Source organism: Aythya marila (assembly GCF_965140915.1).
Source record: "Aythya marila genome assembly, chromosome: 15".
Taxonomy (NCBI): domain Eukaryota; kingdom Metazoa; phylum Chordata; class Aves; order Anseriformes; family Anatidae; genus Aythya; species Aythya marila.
In genome coordinates, this window is record NC_139056.1 from 15,144,615 (window position 1) to 15,163,264 (window position 18,650).

General features: G+C 44.8%; 1 protein-coding gene across 4 annotated transcripts in view; it reads left to right on the top strand.

Annotated features, from left to right (window-relative positions):
• The window catches only part of EPN2 (epsin 2), a 42,960-nt gene that overhangs the window by 13,634 nt on the left and 10,676 nt on the right, over nt 1–18,650 (top strand). For 2 of the 4 annotated variants that reach the window (XM_082772601.1, XM_082772603.1), the window contains exons 2-5: nt 4,861–5,635; nt 15,405–15,529; nt 17,049–17,141; nt 17,406–17,562. In XM_082772601.1, the coding sequence (XP_082628727.1) occupies nt 5,041–5,635; nt 15,405–15,529; nt 17,049–17,141; nt 17,406–17,562 (970 nt within the window). In that variant the 5' untranslated portion in view covers nt 4,861–5,040. The remainder of the gene's footprint in view (nt 1–4,860; nt 5,636–15,404; nt 15,530–17,048; nt 17,142–17,405; nt 17,563–18,650) is intronic. The other 2 variants (XM_082772602.1, XM_082772604.1) reach the window with 2 other exon arrangements.

Sequence of the window (18,650 nt, forward strand, 5' to 3'; positions counted from 1 at the left end):
AGGCTGGGTAAGGAGCTGAGCTCCCCGCTGAGCTCTAATACTGCCCTCCTGGTTTAAATAGAAAGGTGTTAGGGAGAAAAGGCAAATTTGTGTCTGTAAATCTGCTGTATGGCCGTGCAGGCAGGACTGAGTTTCTCCATGGGACTGAGGCACGGCTGTAAAACCAGCGCAGAATCGAACCTTGGCGTTCATGGCTGTGCCCAGATTTGAAGGAGGGCATCTCTCAGCATTAACTCTTCATCTAAAGGAATCATTGGGCCACCTGCTGTCTGTGAAAGCTGACCTTGTTCTCTCATTTGTAAAAGAGGGTGGAAAGCTTCCAAAACTTTTAATTTTGAGCCATTTCCTCTTCTCAGAAATTAACCGAGGAGGACAAACCATTAAACTGTGTAAAATGGAAATTAAACCTTTCTTCTGGAGTTAACCCCGTTCTCCAAACCCTTTGCCAGTCTGTGTTTGTAATTCATTTCCTAAATAATTTTGAAGGTTAAGGAAGGGCATTGATGGTAATTTCAGCGTCTTCATTTTACTGTCTTATTCACATGAATTGCTGTTTTCTCTGCTGCACAATAGCAAGAGGGAGCTAATAAGTGTGCTGCTTGTTGGCTTTTCTGCGTAGTGCCAAGCTCCTTTGCTTCTCCTCGCGCTCTTCTCCAAGGCATCACAAAATCCAGTCGCCTCTCTTCCTGTCTGGTGCGGGGAACAATGTTTGCACTACAGTAGGATATTATACCGCAGGCAGTGTAACGATAGCCCTGTGGTCTGCAGCTCTTCTGTAAGAATTATTTATGACTAAGGAAAAAAAAAAAAAGGCGTGTGAAAGAATTAACTGAATTTGAAAATTTCTCGAGCACTGCGGGATCCGGCATAGAAAAAGTGCCAGCGAAGACATTTTTCCTGTTGTTGTATTCCTGAATTTTAAATAAAGCCTTACGCTTCGTTTGTCAAAATTCCTGGTTCCTCTTTGTGGAAAATATGGCTTTGTAAAAGCATTTGGGATCTGTACGTGTAACAAGCTCCCGTAAGAAACCTGGGGTAGGAATTCAGAGCGCCAGGCGGTGCGAACCCTTTCTCCTTGCCAGAAGTAGAAGTTGACTTAGTGTGACGGTTGGGGATGTGTTTGCGTGCGTGCTGTTTGCTCTTTGCAGGTGTGGTGTGAGTTTCTGTCTGTCTGGGGGAACTTCTCCCTGAGTCAGCACTTTCCTTTAGCCCAGTTCCTTGCAGGCTGGCAAGAAGCACTCTCCAGGCCCTGGCTTCTCCGACTAACCCGAGACCACAGGAGCGGGCTGGATCTTGGAGATAAAGCATCAAGAGCACAAAGTGTAGAGGTAGAGCTTGAAATACATTGGAGCTTCAAAATACGTTGGAGCTTCCCTTAGCTGCTTCAGCACATCTTGGGCAGCAGAGGCTCTTGGTGGCTTTGTGGGATTCCTGTTTCACGTGCAGTCCCTTGAAATTGTAGGTGGATGTGGATATCCCATGCGGTGCTTGCCTCCTGCAGACCTGTTGGCACAGGGGGCTTGAGATAATTAAAATTTTCAACAAATTTCTGGCAAGCTTCTTACATCTAGTGTCAATTTTCACCCTTTCTCTTGCCCACTTGATGTGAAAGGCTTTTCATGTGTTTCTGGTCCATATCTAGCTGGCCTGTGTGTATACTTACCTTCAGGCTTGAAGTGAAGGGCATTTTATCAGTGCAGACAAACCCCGGGTTGAGTTTTGCATTCCTGAGATCGGAATGGGTTCTGCTGGAAGTCTGTATATAGGTGGATTTGTACGGCTGCAGCTTTGAACTAAGTTTATTAAGGACTTTGTGGCTTGGCCTCATTTCTGAGTTAGTCTCAGCAAATTAAATATGGTTTCCTCATGTAGATTGCGTTTAGTGAATTTAATCTCTTGTGAGAGAGCTGTTGAGAAGAAGTTCAGTCAAGAATTCCTCCTGTCTGTGCACCGAATCTAAAAGAGCACCGCGAGAATTCACTGGGATTATTCATGGAGGGCAAAGGAAATTAGGTATTCCCTTCCAGATAACCCTTGATAGCACGGGGAAGCTTCGGCTTGTGGTCTAGAGTGTTGTGCATTTCCTTTTCTATCTATTTAAAGATGACAAGTTATAAAACAGAGAAAACATCTGACCAGGGACCGGGAAGAGATGGCTTGGAAGGCTTGCCAAAGCTGAGCAGAAGAGATCTCCACCTTCCCCTCTCTGCTTCATCTTTCAAAGAAACCTCCCCGAGCTGATGGGGCTTTTCCTGCCGTCGGCCAGGGATGGTGGTGACAATCAGCGGGTCTTGCTTTCTGCTGTCTTTGCAACTCCAGCGTTAAAACTGCAAACCCAGCTTTCTGCTGAAGCTGCAGGAGCATTGTGCTTCCTTGTGGTTTGTTGTGAGATGGTAATGCACCGAGGTCTCTGAAAAAGCCCCGACTTTCTGTGGATGGTTTTGATCGTGCATTCAGAATGGTTTCTCGCTTTTATGTCGTGAGGGGTAGTTGGCTTTTTGATCTCTTCAACCATAATATGGGCTGGCGGACCTGATTGTGTGAGGGTTTGTGTTGTGATTGTGATGGTTCTTTGGTTGTATTTATTCCCTTGGCTGAAGTTGGTGTCATTTAGGACTGGCACGTGTTCCCATGTACTGTAAAATTCACCTTTCCTATATGGTTTCTGGTATTAAAGTGATATTTTCAAAAGCTTATGAAGTTACAGCAAGTAATGAGGCACACTTTGCTTTTTCTCTGGTCACGGGTGCACACATAGCTGAGGCACTTGACAGCATAGTGCACTTTTAAAGGTATTTTGTAAGGCCTCTCATCCCTGGCCTTTAAAGAAAAATAATTCTCGTAAGATAAAAGCGTTTTTCATAAATTCACAGTTGGTTAAAAGACAGGAAGCAGGGTGAGAGATGAACACTCAGTTCTCCCAGCAAAGGGCTATTTCCAGTGACGTGTCCTGCCAGAGCTCAGTGCCCTTGCAAGTGCTCCCTTTTCCAGTTAATTTCTAAATACTGACGTGACCAAATCAAAGCCAAGCAGCTACATTTCAGAAGAATCCTGAATCACTGGAAAGAAGGAAGAAAGACCGAGATCTGTTTGAGTGATAAAATACACGAATGGAAGTGTAAGGGAGACATGGGAAGGTGGCAGGGTTGGTTGGAGACCTGCAACAGCTTCCAAAAATTAAACTCAGAGCTCAGGAGATGTCCAGTTTCCATAAAACCACGAGTGGCATAAAGAAACGGAAGGTGACTTGTTCTTAAAAAGCGTGCCCCCTGTCTACAACACGGGGAACAAATATCCAGGTTCACAGCAAGGTGATGGGAGCTCTGCTTTGGGCTGGCTGAGTGTGCTGGGGGATTTAAAGCAACTCCAAGAGGGCTTGGCAGGGCCTTGTAGGTTAGTTACAAGTCCAGGCAACATTGATATTCTTTTCTCGTACTCTTTACATGAGGATTTGTGTCTGAGGGCCTGATAAGACTTTATTTTATTTTATTTATTTGCCTGGTTCAGGAGGTACCCTAACTTCAGTAGAAGAATGAACTCCCATAGCTCAGCTCGCTCGGTCGCTTTCCAGGAAAGATGCGTGCGTGCCTTTGGACCGAAAAAGCCTTTGTAGAGCTGCGTGTTGTCCAACACTTCTGCTTTCATTTTAAATGGCATGTTAATAATCTGAGGAATGATAACAGTGGTGGAATGAAATCCGTGCTTTAATGCTCCCCGTGTCTGTTGTCAGTGATCGGGTTGTGTCTTTGGGGCATTGGGAGAAGTTGTTAGAGGACGTGTTACGCATGCCATCTATTAATGGGGCAAATACTGTTAGAGTTCAAACAAGTGGTGAATGTCAAAGACGTCTGATGATGTTAATGTAATACCAAAATCTGCTGGTTTGCTCGAGTAATGTATTCTAAAGCTTAATAGGCCTCTGTTTACTCAAAACAGTGACCTTACATAAATAACTGAAGCAAGTTTCCAGCTTCAGAGCTCGTCCTTGGGTTTTCTTGCCAGTCATTTCAATTTTACAATTCCATTTTCATATAATTAAAAATTCTTCCGTGCTGCCTGAAAGACATACAGCGCAGAAATTGGGGATCTGGTGAGCGCTGTCAAATGCACAAAGGAAATGCATTTGGAAAAAAAAAACAAAATTCCCCTCTAATCTGCTTAGCATTAAAGGTCACCTTGAGCCGGAGTGCATCGTTCTGGTGCTCCTTTCTCCTCTCTGGGCCTCGGGTTAAGGCACGGCAGGGTTCAAGTTAAGGGCCTCAAGTTAAGGCACGGCAGGGTTCAAACTGAGTGCTCGTTGCCTTTATCTGGGGCCTCGGAAATGCCTTGGTCAACGTGGAGGAAATCCACTTGGTGTCGGTACGCAGACTCCTGCAGCAACGGTAGCAGACCGCAGCTGCCAGCTGTAATGCAGCTTCCTATAAACTCTGCAAGCTAGCGCCGAGCTTTCTGTAATTAAAACTTCTAGATGGGTTTTACCTTGTCGGAAATTAAATCCGTAACTTGTTTCTCGGACTTCGTTTCTGGTTTGCTTTTCAAGTTTTCCATTTGCATCAGCGCAGATAATTTCTTGCTTTCTGTCTTTTTTGGCAGCTCAGGTATTTCTAAGCTTTGACATTTGACGTTACCTGTTTATAGCTGGCACTTCCCAGCAGTTGGTCTATCCATTCTTCTTGAGGTGAGAAGAGTAAGGGTTTTTTGTCTTTTTTTTCAAACTCGAATCTTCTGAAGAAATTTAGAGAGCAAACGCATCACTACCAGAATTTCTCAAAAGCGTACGTAATTGCTTTCCGTGTAGGGATAACGAAAGACTCCACTAACGTGCTTTGTTTTGTTTTTTTTTTTTTCTTTCTTACTTAGGTCATGATTTTCATTTTCTCGTGTCGTTTTCTTGAAGAGAGGAAATGATTGTAGTGGAACTTCTTGCAAATAAGCCACAGATACGGAGTCTTCGTAGCTCAGAAACGTTCATAGAAGAGCAGATATAGCCCTTTTTTTGTTTGTGTCCTAGCACCGCGCTGACTAAAAAGGGAAATAAAAATGACGACTTCGTCTATTAGACGGCAGATGAAGAACATTGTGAACAATTACTCAGAGGCCGAAATAAAAGTTCGGGAAGCGACCTCTAACGACCCGTGGGGCCCCTCCAGCTCGCTGATGACTGAGATAGCAGATCTGACTTACAACGTTGTGGCCTTCTCTGAAATTATGAGCATGATCTGGAAGCGACTCAACGACCACGGCAAGAACTGGCGACACGTGTACAAGGCCCTTACGCTCTTAGATTACCTGATCAAAACTGGCTCGGAGAGAGTGGCGCAGCAGTGTAAAGAGAATATTTTTGCTATCCAGACGTTGAAAGATTTTCAGTATATCGATCGCGATGGGAAAGACCAGGGCATCAACGTCAGGGAGAAATCCAAGCAGCTGGTGTCTCTGCTGAAGGACGACGAGCGACTTAAGACAGAGAGGGCCCAGGCCCTGAAGACCAAAGAACGCATGGCTCAGGTGGCCACCGGGGTGGGCAGCAACCAGATCACCTTCGGTCGAGGTTCCAGTCAGCCAAACCTCTCCACCAGCTACTCGGAGCAAGAATACGGAAAGTCTGGAGGCTCCCCGGCATCCTACCATGGCTGTAAGTACAAGCAAACACACACAAGATTTTTTTTCCCCACCCTTTTTTCTTTCTTTCCCACTCTTCTGAGGTATTTCGCGTTCTGATTTGCCATTAGAAGTGAGAGGAAATGGTGCCCTCCAGGACCACAAGGGGCTTTTTGCAGTGGCTGCATCTGTGCAGGTCTGCTCTCTTGAAATGACTGGCTGCATGTTTGCTTTGGAGAGGATGTGAGCGGTGACGTAAATCAATTTAAAAAGCACTTGTTTACTGTCAGCTCCCAGAGGTAGCATTGTGGAGCTGCTTTTGTGAACATGTTCCAACGTTTGATGTGATATGTCCTCGGTCTAGGAGGGAGACAGTTAATAATTTCTTTTTTATTTCTAGTTTTAAAAGGATTGCTTGAAATTTTCTTTTGTGTTGAGATTTTTTGTTTTTTTCTTAAAGTATAATTGAAGCAGAAACTAGGAATAAAGAGTAATTCCTGGATCATTTTGCTAGATACTTTATGTTGCTGCTCTCATGTTTTAGGAAGAGTATTGGTAATTAACTTCCTTTATTGCTTACTCAGCAGTTCTTAGACTAGTAACACTTGGATTATGTCAGTGATTAAATATTTACACAATCAGCGTTTGGTGTGCAAATATCAGTACCAAATCCTGCATTTCATTCTAAGGAAAAAAAAAGTACAATGTGTGGGAAGAATGGATTCTTTATAGCAGTGCTTGGGGGAACTCCCTGTCATGTTAGGAGGAGGCCTGAGCTGGCACTAAATCCTTCTTAATATAAGTAATGATCTGATGAAAGCTGCTTTGGCTGAAATGTCAGTGGTTGTGGTCTAATTCTGAAGGAAAATCTTTTCTTTAACTGAATGCTTATAGTGTGTGGAGGACTGTAACAGAGCCAGTGTGGTGAATTGATTGAGCACCAGTTTTCAGAATCTCAAGTTTGTCATGTCCTGTATCCCAAAGCGCCTCTCAGATTATAAATATGGGAGTGGTGTCAGTACCCCTGTCATACGCCGATGTTTTTTGTGGAAGGCAGTAGGAAGCCAGCAGGATGAATCAAGCTAGCATGAAGAAAATCACAGTGAAAATAAAAGCTAGAGAGAAAAGCAGGATTATTTTTCCCCCAAATGAAATGCTTTTAGGATGCACGATTTAAAAAAAAAAAGTACATGAAGGTTTCCAGGTATGAGAATTTGTTATTTTAACAGTGGATTAACAAACATTTTAGTTGTTTAATAACCATATTTGGATTGATTCAATATGAATTTTTAATTGATAAGTAGACTTTTATCACTGCAATAACATTATTTTTCTTCTGAGGTCTGTAGGGCTCATTTGTTTATCTTAAAAATCCCCTAATTAAGGAGATAGCTTGAAATATTGTTTTGTCATCAGCCGATGGACTGCAGTAATAGCCACCGAAGCATGCCGAGCACACCTTTGGTTTGTTGCACCCTGATTTCTTCACCAGCTCTTGCCTGACTTGGTGCGTGTAACTGCTGTTTGCCGTGTTAAATGCTGCCAGAGGCCTCCAACTCTTTCTCACAGCCAGGATTGAGCAATGCAGGGCGTGTTTCTGAGTCGTTATTCCTTGGACATTTTAGGAATTTTGATGGGGGACTAGATGTCAAGAAGCGAGTTTGGTCATCCCGTCAGTGCGGAGGGTTAGGTTACTTGGAATTCGCACTTGTGTCCTGCTTTGCTGCCTATCTCTGTAGGATTGTCTCTGAGGTAATGGTTTCTTAACCTTTTTTTCCTCTTCCCCCTTAAGCATGTGCCTAAGAAGCTTTAGAAATCTCAGGCTTTTCTTCCTGTAGGTGGTTCTTCTGTTACAGACTCGTATTTAATTATCTGTTAGCGAAAACACAGATGGCTGTTAATTGTTCAGACCTGTATCTTCTGAAATTTGAATGCATTTCTGGTACAGATGGTTTATTTGAGTGTAGCAAAGCAAACCAGCACCTTGCAAAAGGTGTGCAGAGCTTTGTCCTTTGTTGTAGGACGAGGAGTTTCATCTAAACCAGACATTTAATCTGTTACATAAATGTAGGGGTTCCTTACACCTTTTAATGGAAAAGTCGCTTTTCAGAAGTTAGAGATTGTATCCATCGTGATTTCTTTTATTCTCCAATGATATCCTTGTTTTGTTCTGAAGGCAGGGACTCAGCAGGCTGTATAGAAGGAATTACATTATGGTTGGTTCCTGGGAAGTCCTCTCCTTATTGCGATTTCAGATGCAGTTGCTGTACTGTGTGTTCTGGTAGAATTGTGCTGTAGGAGAGGAGATCAGAGGCATCTAGACTTACGTCTTTTGCAATCTATAGGAGGAGATTTGCCTCTAAGAAAATGTATACCCAGTCTACTCCTAAAAGTATTTAGTGTGTTTTGTTGGCATTTGAACATAAATGAAGTTGGGGCGAGCGTAACAACCTTCCCACCAACAAAGCTAGAGGAAATGTTTCATCTCTGTGCTTTGGTATGAGCAGACTACGTTTGATTCTTGTTGGGCACAATGCATGGGGAGTGCAGATTTTGAGGATTCGTAGCTGATTGCATTCTCCTTGTTTGAAGAGATTGTTTGTGGCTACTAAAACCTCCTAATGTTTAGTACTGTCTTGCAGAAGAAGAAAAAAAAATATCTGAGCTGTCTGAATGTGCTTAATAGCTTCTCCAGGACAGATCTTGAGGGGAACAAGTGACTTCTACTGGATAAAGTGTCAGATTTGAGCAAGGGACATCTTCCCCCCTGTCAGTTACTAAATGAGCAGTGTCAGATAAGTCCATGGACCACTTTTCATTTGCTTTCTTCAAAAATATTGAGTTAGCTGCAGCACACAGCATTGGCTGTAAATATTGCAGTGCTGTAGCAGCTCTTCTTCTCCAGCTTCTCCCAGCATACGTGTAGGCTTGTATCTACAGTGCGTATATGATTGGTTTTGTATTTGATGTTGAGCTAGAGGGTTTTGTCTTGGTGGGGTTGCTTGTCTTTGTATTCCAAACGATCCTTTCTGGAAAAATAAAAGCAGCACTGATAGCCTGAACAGCGTGAGAGAATTCAAGGTGGAAAAAGGTCTCGAGTGATTTACCGTCGGCCTGTACTGCTCTGACAAATAGGGATGTTTTCCTTGCAAATAATTTCATCTCACCTCTAACAGTCCTGTGGAAAGTGAAATGGTGAAGCGTGAGAGTTTTTAATAAAATCCTTCCCCCCAAAGCTTCATCTTTAATGACTCTGTTGGCCCTGCAGATATCTGCGCTGTAAAGCTTGTGAGATTCTGGGAATACATCATGGCATGTGATCATTACTGACTATTGATGTTGTCATTTGTAAAAATATTGGTATGTTTTAGCTACGATCTGTAGCTTTACGATCTGTAAATGGAAGCCAAGAGAGATACTGTACAGCTAAAAGCAAAAAGCTTCCTCCTCCCAACCTCATCTTGGCAGCACTTTGTGATGTGCTGGGGACTGTTGGTTGTCTTCTGGTCCATAGCTAGGGGCAATTAATGCTCGGGTTAAGATTTATTAGATATCCAATGACAAAATTTGTTAAAGTTTTGTATATTATTTTGGAAAAAGTGCAAACTCTGTGGAGTTTCCTTTCAAGTTAAAGGAATACATTTGTGTGGTGCCGAAACTAACTTCACTGGGGAGGGGAAGGAACAGAAGGTCAATATTTGAAATGTTTGGGAGCAGTAGTGCCCCACCTCTGATCTGGCTTTGTGTCTAAATATTGTCTTTATGCTCAGCGTTAGTCACCCAGGTTGGAAATCTGCAGCCTCTTGCTTCCAGCCCTCTTCCACCCGTGGCTGCCGAGATCACTTAAATAGGATTCAGCTTCTTAATATAGAGCTCTATGTCTGCGCCGCGAGGCTGTGGCAGTCCTGGGAGCACCTCTGTGAGATCTGCTGCTCGTGATCCAGTCCTCCAGCCAGTAACTCCTGCTTTTTGGTGCTCTTTCAGCAGAAGCTCACTGCCAAGGTGCTGGAGTCAGCAGTGTGGCAGGAGCATCGCCTGCGGTCACATCTGAGGGGGATTGGTTTGGGTACTGGGCTTCAACACCTGCAGAAGCCCCTAGATATGAGCACCTGGACTTTGATCACCCTGTCTTTTTCAAGCATCCTTGGAGCAGTTGGGTTGTGCTGCCTGTAGGAGGCTGCAGCAGCTCCTCGTGGCTGGGGGCTGCTTAGGGGAGGCAGCAAAATGTCAGCAAAGTCCTCTACCGGGGGGGAAGAGCCTGACACAGCCAGTTCCTCAGCACCCCTTCCCCCAGAATGAGTTTGTGTGGATGTGTTTAAACTTCGAAGGATCCCTGGAAACCGCTGGTCCTCTCCTTACACCGTTTTTTGTGCTTTAAAACCACGTTTTAAAAGCCCTGCTGCTCTTTTGAGAGGTTCTGTCCCTCCAGGCCCAGCTGTGTTACTTCAGGCTGTGCACATCCTTTCCTCAAGGCCGTCTGCTGCTCTGGGTTTGGGCTGCATCTAGAAATGGGTATCGGGGCAAGATGGGTGCATGTTCTCCTGTCCTGGTCTCCTGCACACAGACGTGGCAGCCGGAGCCAGGCACAGCTCGGTGTGACCCAATTTTATGGGAGCACTTTGCCTGGAGGTAGGCTGCTTGCCCGAGAAATCGGGTTCATTGTACAGACAGCTGATTTGATAAAAGGTTGCTTAAAGACGCACTGAAAGGGGCTTTTACGGACCTTGTGAAGTGCCAAGTCTGTTAACCTTGCGTGTAAAGATTTTGGGAGCAGTCTTTTAACTGAAATGATGAGTTTTAATATTTCCAGTGATGGCTCGCATGAAGTTGACTCGTTATTTAAAAGCAGCTCTGTGAAGCATCACCGAGTTCCTGTTCGCTCGACTGTTTCGGCTCTGTCTCCCTTTTTGTTCGGAGTAGAAAATAATTGAGAGGAGTTGGTAATTCAGGTGTGACATTACAGAAAGCTCGGAGCGCTGGGCTCTTCGTTCCCTTGCAATCCATTCTGCAGCTCTACAGGTTGGGATCTGCCTCTGGCCTTCCATCCGAGACGGGGAACATCTGGCATAACATGGAGCAACCAACCTGGGTGAGCTGCTTGGCCGATTTCTGCAGTTTGAGGTGTTGCAGGAGGCTGGCAGACTCCTGTGTTTGCTGCCAGGTGTCGCCTGACAACTTGATTTAATCCTCTCATTGTACTTCACTTTTCTTGGTGCTCTGAGTAAAGGTGGGAGGTGGCCTTGGCGTAACCAGGCTCCGGTAGTTGGAATAAATGACCTGGATTTATTTAGATGAGTCTATTAAGATACGTGTAGCGATCATCTGAGAGAAGAAATAGTCCTCAACTAAAAGAAGCCCCAAGGATCTGTTCAGTATTAAATGAAATGTGAAAGTGCTCCGCCTGCCTCAGTGCAACTGGAAATGGTGCAGCAAGGCTGGTCAGCTCCACCGTGACACGTTGATGGGTGCTGTTAATTCCCAGCCTGTACTGGAAGGATCTCTTTAATTTCCAGTGGGAACCTGGAAATTCACACAACTCCTTCTAGATCAGGCAGTTTGCAGGTGCCAGTTCATAATTTGCGAGCTAAGACTGCCTTTTGGAAAATAGCCCATCAATATTTGAACAGGCTTTCATTTGAAGACCGACACGTGGGATCTCTGCTTGGATCCAGAGTGGGTTCCTCTTGGTTTCTAAGATCTTACCCAGGTGGTATTCTGATTTTTCAAGTCACACTTTGTTTTTTTCTACCTGTTTAGAAGGACCAGTGGTGTGATGAAGCCGAATAAATGTGACTAAGAACACCCTCCTGCAGGTGGTAAAGCTGGGGCTTGCTTTCTGTGGCATCACTTGGTGTGGAGTGGCAACAAAAAACCCACAACCAACAAGCACGGGCTTCTGAACAGAAATACCTGCTCTCATCTTCATGCTGGGACCGACTTTATCACTAATACAGACAATGACTCTGCTTTTTAGCTGCATACTGTATACATCCTTTAATTAACCGAACCTTCGGGCGTCTCCAGAGGGCTTTTAATATAGCCAAAATACAGCAAATTACCAATAAATACGTACGAAAGACGTCATAGCCCGTGCTGGAGACAGATGGTGGAGCAGAATCCTGCCTCGGTGATTATCTGGGGTTGGAAATGACTTCCCTGTGCCTCCGCTCGATCCAGGCAGGGAAGCAGCCCGGTGGCAGCCCCTGGCAGAAGCAGACGCCTCTGGGCAGCCTCGGGGGGAGCCCGGACCTCCAAAATCCCCAAGCAGCAACAAAGCGGGGCTTAGCAGGTCAGAATTGATCTATTGAGTCCCATCTTACATAAACATCTGAGTTAACTGTCATGTGCTGGGGGATAAGGGGTTCTTTGTGTGGCAGCGGTGCTGTTACTACGGCAATAACCTTTATGCCAGATCCTCCGAAACGGTAAGGCCGGGACGTGGCCACTACGGAGGGGCAGTGACAGCACCGAGGGACTCGAGAGGTGGCCTTGCTGGATAAAACGTGCCAGATTGCTGCCAAGAACAGCACGCTGAATGTCCTTTAATCCTATTTTCGAAAAAAACCATGCTGTCTGCTAATGCAGACGGCTTTACAACCTCTGCGGAATTTTTAGTGTAAAATGACAACGCTTTTATCGATGTTTTTCTTTTTATTAATGTAAGGCCCAAGGATGAATTTCAACCAACAATTTTTGCCCTCGTTTTTTTTTTTTTTTTTGCATGAAGAACTCCAGAGTGCCACAGTGGAGTTAATAAAACCAAGCAGAATTGCTGAAAAGCCTGAAAGTGAAAAGAAACAAGCGATGCCTGCGAGCCCCCTTATTACCTGTGCTCAGCCCCTGGATGCTGGTCTCTGCTGGGAGCCCAGAGGTCGCACAGTGCCCTGCCAGGCCAGGCAGCTGAGGACACACCAGGGAGGACGAGTGCAGGGCTTCGAGTGGGCTGCAGCCGCCCGTTCTTGCAGCTACCTGGCACAAAATGGTGTGTGCTGCTGCAGGCTGGAGCTGCTGAGCGCTTCCAGCCCTTCATGTGGGCTTGGGTGGGAAAACAAAGGGCTGAAGTGAAGGAATCCATCTCGCATGCTTTTAAAGTCATCCTACCATCAGCTGCTTAGTTGTTATGGAGTTTAATTAGCATCAACAGAGATGAAAAACCCCTGTGCAGAAGGTCCAGGAAATCACCATCTCGCCCCCAGCTGCGGTTCAAGAAGCAGGAGGCACCTTCCTCATCATGCTCCAGATGCTGTCTGCTCTCAGGTGACCCTGGTGGTGTCCTTTCAGTGTGTCCAGCCTTGTTTTGAAACCATTATGAATCTGGCCTTCTGTAATTCCTGCTGGAAAGCTGCTGCTTGGAGGTGATCCGCTTGTAATTCTCTCTCAGTTTTATTCAGTTATTTTTTATCGTTAGTTTTTGTCCCTTTATCTTAAATAGCTTTTCTCATTCTGTAGTATTTGCAAACCTGATGTATTTAGCATCTGTAATCTGCTCGATCTTCTTTTTATGAAGATAAACGTATAAAATATCCCCTGTGCTCAGAAGGGAAGCATCTTCACATCCACTCTGTTCTCAAAATCATTTGTTGAGGGTTTGTATGACTGGAACTGCATTTGGTGTGTCAGATTAATTCTGAGTACTGCTTTGATGCACGGGGCTGCTGTCAGTGACAGCCGTAGGAAGCCAGTGGCTGGCAGATCCTGCCTGGGTTGGTACCAAACAAAGTTCTTTAAACCTGTTGTTTCCAGTCGATGCCCCCAGTTTGCGGAAGGTTGTCATCAAATCCTTTTTCTTTCCCCATGTCTTCCCATTTCTCTTGTTCCCTTCTCAGCCAGCAGCTTTATATGTTCTGGCTCCTCCTTGTAGTGCGACAGTGTTTCATAGCATTGTCTTGGCATTTTCCTGTAAGCTGCATTTTTTTGTTAACAAACAAAAGGTTCTTAAGGTTGGTCTTCAAGCTAGTTGTTGAGAAGCTGCTGGTAAGCTTCCTTGGCGATGGGCTTCTTCGCCTGTTTTGGTTCTCACACTGAGCTCTGTTTCACAGCACCATCCCGTTGAGCATCACGAAAAGCTCTGCTTTTCCTTTTGGTAGAAAAACTTAGAAAAAGATCTTGTTTTTTCTGTCGTGTGCTACTGTTGGTAACCTCCTGTTGAGTTCTATCCTCTTCCCTCTTGAATTCGGTTTATTTTTGTATTTAAGAACATCCAAGCTTTTTACAAACACTTTAAGGTCGTGCTATGCCTTACTGCCAGACATCCTGTTCTCTGATGTCCTTTTTATTCCTGTAATCATCCAAATAATGGATTGGAGAGCCTGTCTGTGACTGCTGGAGCAAGAAGTACTCGCGAAGCAGGCTAAATATAGATACTTCATGTGAGAGAGAGTTTGGAGAAGTGATCGGATTGATGGATGAGTAACACCTTCCTAAACGTGCAGCGAGGAGCGAGTCTGCTTGGCCTGAAAGCTTTGGGACCAGCACAACGTGGATGGCTTGGGGTGATAAAGTTGTCCCTGTAGGAACAGAACAGGATGGGGTGGCACAGCGAGTGTAGGGTGGGAAGGAGCAGGCATACCCATCAGCTGGAGCCAGCTTTTCGGATGAAAGAGGAACGGGCAGTTTTTATTTCATAGTGCCATTTTGGCCTAGAAGGTAAGGGGAGACAAGATTGGGAAATGTTTGGGGTATTAAAGCAGGAACTGAAAAAGTGCTTCTAAAATTACTGTTTGGCAATCAAATTTCTATCTACCCAACTTCGTAAAGGACTGATTTCTTGAGCTTGACATTCTAGTTCAGAAACATGGTTCCTGTTTGTTAAATCTTAACATGTATTTTGCACAACTGTAATTACCATTCCAGCCATTGCATCCAAACTTCCTTGTCCACCAAGATAAAATTTCAGTTTAAATAATCTGGGTGCTAGAGAATTACCCCAAAAGTTGCTTAATGACTCTGTAGTGATAACTAGAGTTGTCCCATTGGGATGGGAGTTTCTGTATGCTACTGCAGTGAAAACATCACTAACAGATGATTTATGCATTGAGAAATTGTATATTTTAGCTGCCCAGCTTGATTGTTTTTCTGAGGGGCGGGGAGACGTTGCCAGCAGTTATTAGCTAACAGAGACCTCATCCGAAGAAAGAGCAGCCAGCAACAAAAAATAAACAATGCCCCCAACATATATACCGAACCTTTTTTTTTTAGCAGAGAATGATAAAGTATTTTTGTGAATTTGGAGTCTGAATAGCTGGTTTGTTTGCCTCTGAGCCTGCTTAGCAGTTAAGAATAGTTCTTTATCTGTCCCGTTTAAGACTGTATTATTTTACAGAAAAGTGGGTGGTGTCCAGTTTTACCCTGGCATTGGCCAGCTCCCAGCAAATTCTTACTGACGTTAGATGTAAGAAATATTGACAAACGTTTAAGTGATTTAATTCCGAGCTTCAAGGCAGCGACCTGTCTCCCCGAAGCTCTGCTGAGCAGGGTCTGCAGCCTTTGTCGGGGCCGGCTTGTTGACATGTCGTGATACTACAAAAAGCCTTTGTTCCCCGGAAACATGTCTCCTTTAAAGCAAGCAGAGAGCCTTGCAAATTTCTCCCTTCTAAATTTCTCTGGCTCGCTGCCCTGGGCCGAGAGCTGGAGGTTCAGCTCTCGGAAGGAGCTTTACCCCGACGGCTCAGGGCATGGCCACTGGCCCTGCGCCCCTCAAGACACCCACTGCTGCCTTCAGGACCTCGGGCCTGGCACGGGAAGGCATCAGACCTCTTCTGTCTTTTTGGTATATTTATAATCTGCTGCTTTGTTTCTGACAGCTACATCCCCTCGAGTTTCCTCTGAGCTGGAGCAGGCCCGGCCTCAGACGAGCGGAGAAGAAGAGCTCCAGCTGCAGCTGGCGCTGGCGATGAGCAGGGAGGTGGCGGAGCAGGTCAGTGCCCGTGTAGGTTTTCCAACCTGTCCAATTTCCTAGCCGGGGTCTGTCTGCTCTCTGCGGTGTTAGCTTGGCTTTGCTCCAGGTGGAGATGGGGGGGAGAGGCCATTCTGGGAGATGTTGCTCTTTCTTTTTTTTTTTTTTAAATCTCTTTTTAAAGTAGCTATGGGCTTCGTGCTGTTGAGACTAGCGGGAGATGACAGTCGCTTTGCGAGAAGACTTGGTTGTGTGGGAGGATGTTAATCATCGCACTGCTGAAGGTGCTTTCTGTAAGGAAGAACTGGAAACATGACTAGTCCTGAAAGCTTTCATTAATGGGGCCAGCGTATGAAATGTCACTGAATTCCGGTTATAATGAAATTTTGAGTGATTGGCCCATTTGGCGAGCTTGTCTGGAACACAAGGGCGATGTAACACAAAGTGCTTCAATAGCTAAGTAACCTTTTTTGAAATAACGTAGCTCTTAAACCATCACTTTGGGTATGTTACTATGTTAATTCTTAAGAGGTTCATTCTGATTTGGGAGTAAATGCTGTAATTGTGGATAAAGCCTGCTGCATGTCAACATAACATGTAACAAAGGTGTTGAATCTCAGCTAGGAGTGAAAATTCAAGTCAGCCATGCAGAGTGTCCATAATATTCTTAAAGGCTTCCTGGGACAAGTGTAGCATCCTGCCGTATGTTAAGCGTTAGAATCTCTGTGCTTTGAAAGGGCAACTGTCACCCAGTAAACCCTGTCGTTATTAAGCAATCAAGTTAAAGAAAATAAGTATCAGAATATATCAGTTGAAATAGCTTGAAAATTGCAGGGGAGATGCCAGTTGGGGAATTAGTCAACTTCTGAAAGACCTGGTGCAAGCAAAATATTTTCAAGAGTCAAATCTGCCACAAACATGGTAGTTGACAGATGCTAAAACCTACAAAATACTCATGGAGTTGGCTAGGTTAATTCATTGAGATTTCTTCATAGATGCAACAGTTGCCCCAGATGTGGAAGGAAGCTGACAAAAGCCAGGAAAAGTAGAGTTTAAATCACCAAGTCCTTCAGTGCAGATTTGACTAACCAAAACCCACGATAACTTAAAGATGGAATATTTACTTTGTCTTTAAATTCAGCGGGGTTTCTAGCAATGTAAGTGAATTGTTGGAAATGAAGTTTTGTGTGTAGCTTTCCCATCAGGCGTAAAACAACAGGAGGGGAAATTTCAGTCGGCAAAATGGATGTTGTAAGGATTGCTCTGTTGGCTGGTGTTACGGGGTCGGCTTGCTCCTGACCTCTGCCCGAGCGAGGTGAGAATCCCAGGAGGAATTTGTTCTCCCTGGTGTGTTAAGTACAAGTCACAGCAAATAATCCCGGCCATCCCACCGCGCCTGCCTGCGGCGCACACCGCTCCCGGGGGGCCGGCGGTGCTGCTCGGTGCTGCTTGGGCTTCCCCTGGCAGCGTCCTGCGGGGTTGGACACCCGAGGGAGCAGGCAGCACAGTCTAGGCTCGTGGTCTATATCAACAGTGTTGATTTCCTTTGCAGGAGGAGCGCCTCAGACGCGGAGATGATCTGAGATTACAGATGGCTCTGGAGGAGAGTCGCAGAGACACAATTAAAATTCCCAAAAAGAAGGAGGTAGTGCCTTCAACTAAGAAATTCCCGGTTACGCTGCCAAAAGCTGAAATACAGTAACACGAAATAGCTTAATTCTGAGCTCTTTTATGCTTTTGGGATTGCTTTGTTGTATAGCTTAAAGCTTCTTCCATGCGGGTTAAATTTCAAAGTACTAGTTGATGCAGGTGTGTAAAAGGAAAAAAAAAAATGCTTCTTCACTCTCATGGGTTTGTACTTCAGACTGGTAATGCTCTTGATTAAAGCTCAGATTGTTCCTGCCCTCAGCATACAACTCTCTTGGACCTAATGGATGCCCTGCCCTCATCGGCACCGGCCCCACAGAAAACAGAGCCTTGGGGACCTCCTGCTGTTGCAAACCAAACAGATCCCTGGGGAGGATCCACAGCTGCAGCTACTGCCTCTGACCCATGGCAATCATTTGGTAAGATTAAACTCTGCCAGAAGGGAATGCTTATCTTAAAAGGGCTCGCTTTTTAACGTTGAGCTTTTCCAGGTTTCTCAATAGCAGTGCACAATGTCACGCTTGATAACAACAGCGTATTAGTCCCTTTTGGTTGTTTCCTGTGCTCCAGAATTAACATTCCCTTAACATTTTCAAGCAGAAACAAATGGAAGTTGTGATCCTTTCCTGCTTTTTAAGCAGCTGAGATTTTTGTGTGCGCGTTTTGAATCTTAAAAAAGAGGAGTAGAGTGAAGCTTCTGTCTTCTCCTTAGGCTGCAAAAACAACTTGTCTCATCCTGGGGGGATGCTCCTGCTTTGACTGCTAGCTGTGTCCAGTGGCATGGGCTTAGACTCTTGCCAATATTTAATTAATGTAGTACTCGAGCAGGATGCTGTGGGTAGGAAGGCCGCAGCTCTGAATTGCTGTGTCTCGCTCCTAGCGAGATGGGCTGTGTATGCCATCAGAATGAGAAGGATGAAATTGCTTCGATGGAGATTTTTTTTATACTAAACAAAAATTGAAGTTACTATTTTAAATAGTCTCAGCGTTTCATAAGCATTTGGCGCTAAATTCATGGAATTTCTTTCTGAAGTCAAAGATCTGGTGCTTCACATGTTCAAGGGTAATAGTTGAAGTTTTTTTGCATGATTATTTTTATATGTGCTCATTTTACCACCCGTGCAGCGTGCTGTTTTGTAGGCTAGCCAAAATCTGCCCAAGGCTTTACTCCTTTCCTTCAGAAAGCTGATAGCTCCTCACAGTAGATGTTAAACTCTCTGTGCCTGTGGAATCAGCGTTAGATCTATTTTTTTGTTGGCTTTACATTTGGTTTGTTTGTTTTATTTTTGAGGATTCAGCATGTTCTGTGCAGGGGGCCCTTTCTTCCTGAAGACCAGCAGCTTAGCTCTGTCAGTTTTGCTGCCGGCTGGTGTTTCTAGGCTGACCTCTGCTGTAACGTGCTGCGGAGTTGTCTCATTAGGAGTCAGCGTGCTACCCTCTGGAAACCTGATGACAATTTTGAAGTTTAATACTAAAGTGCATTATTATTTTTATTTATTTTTTCCTT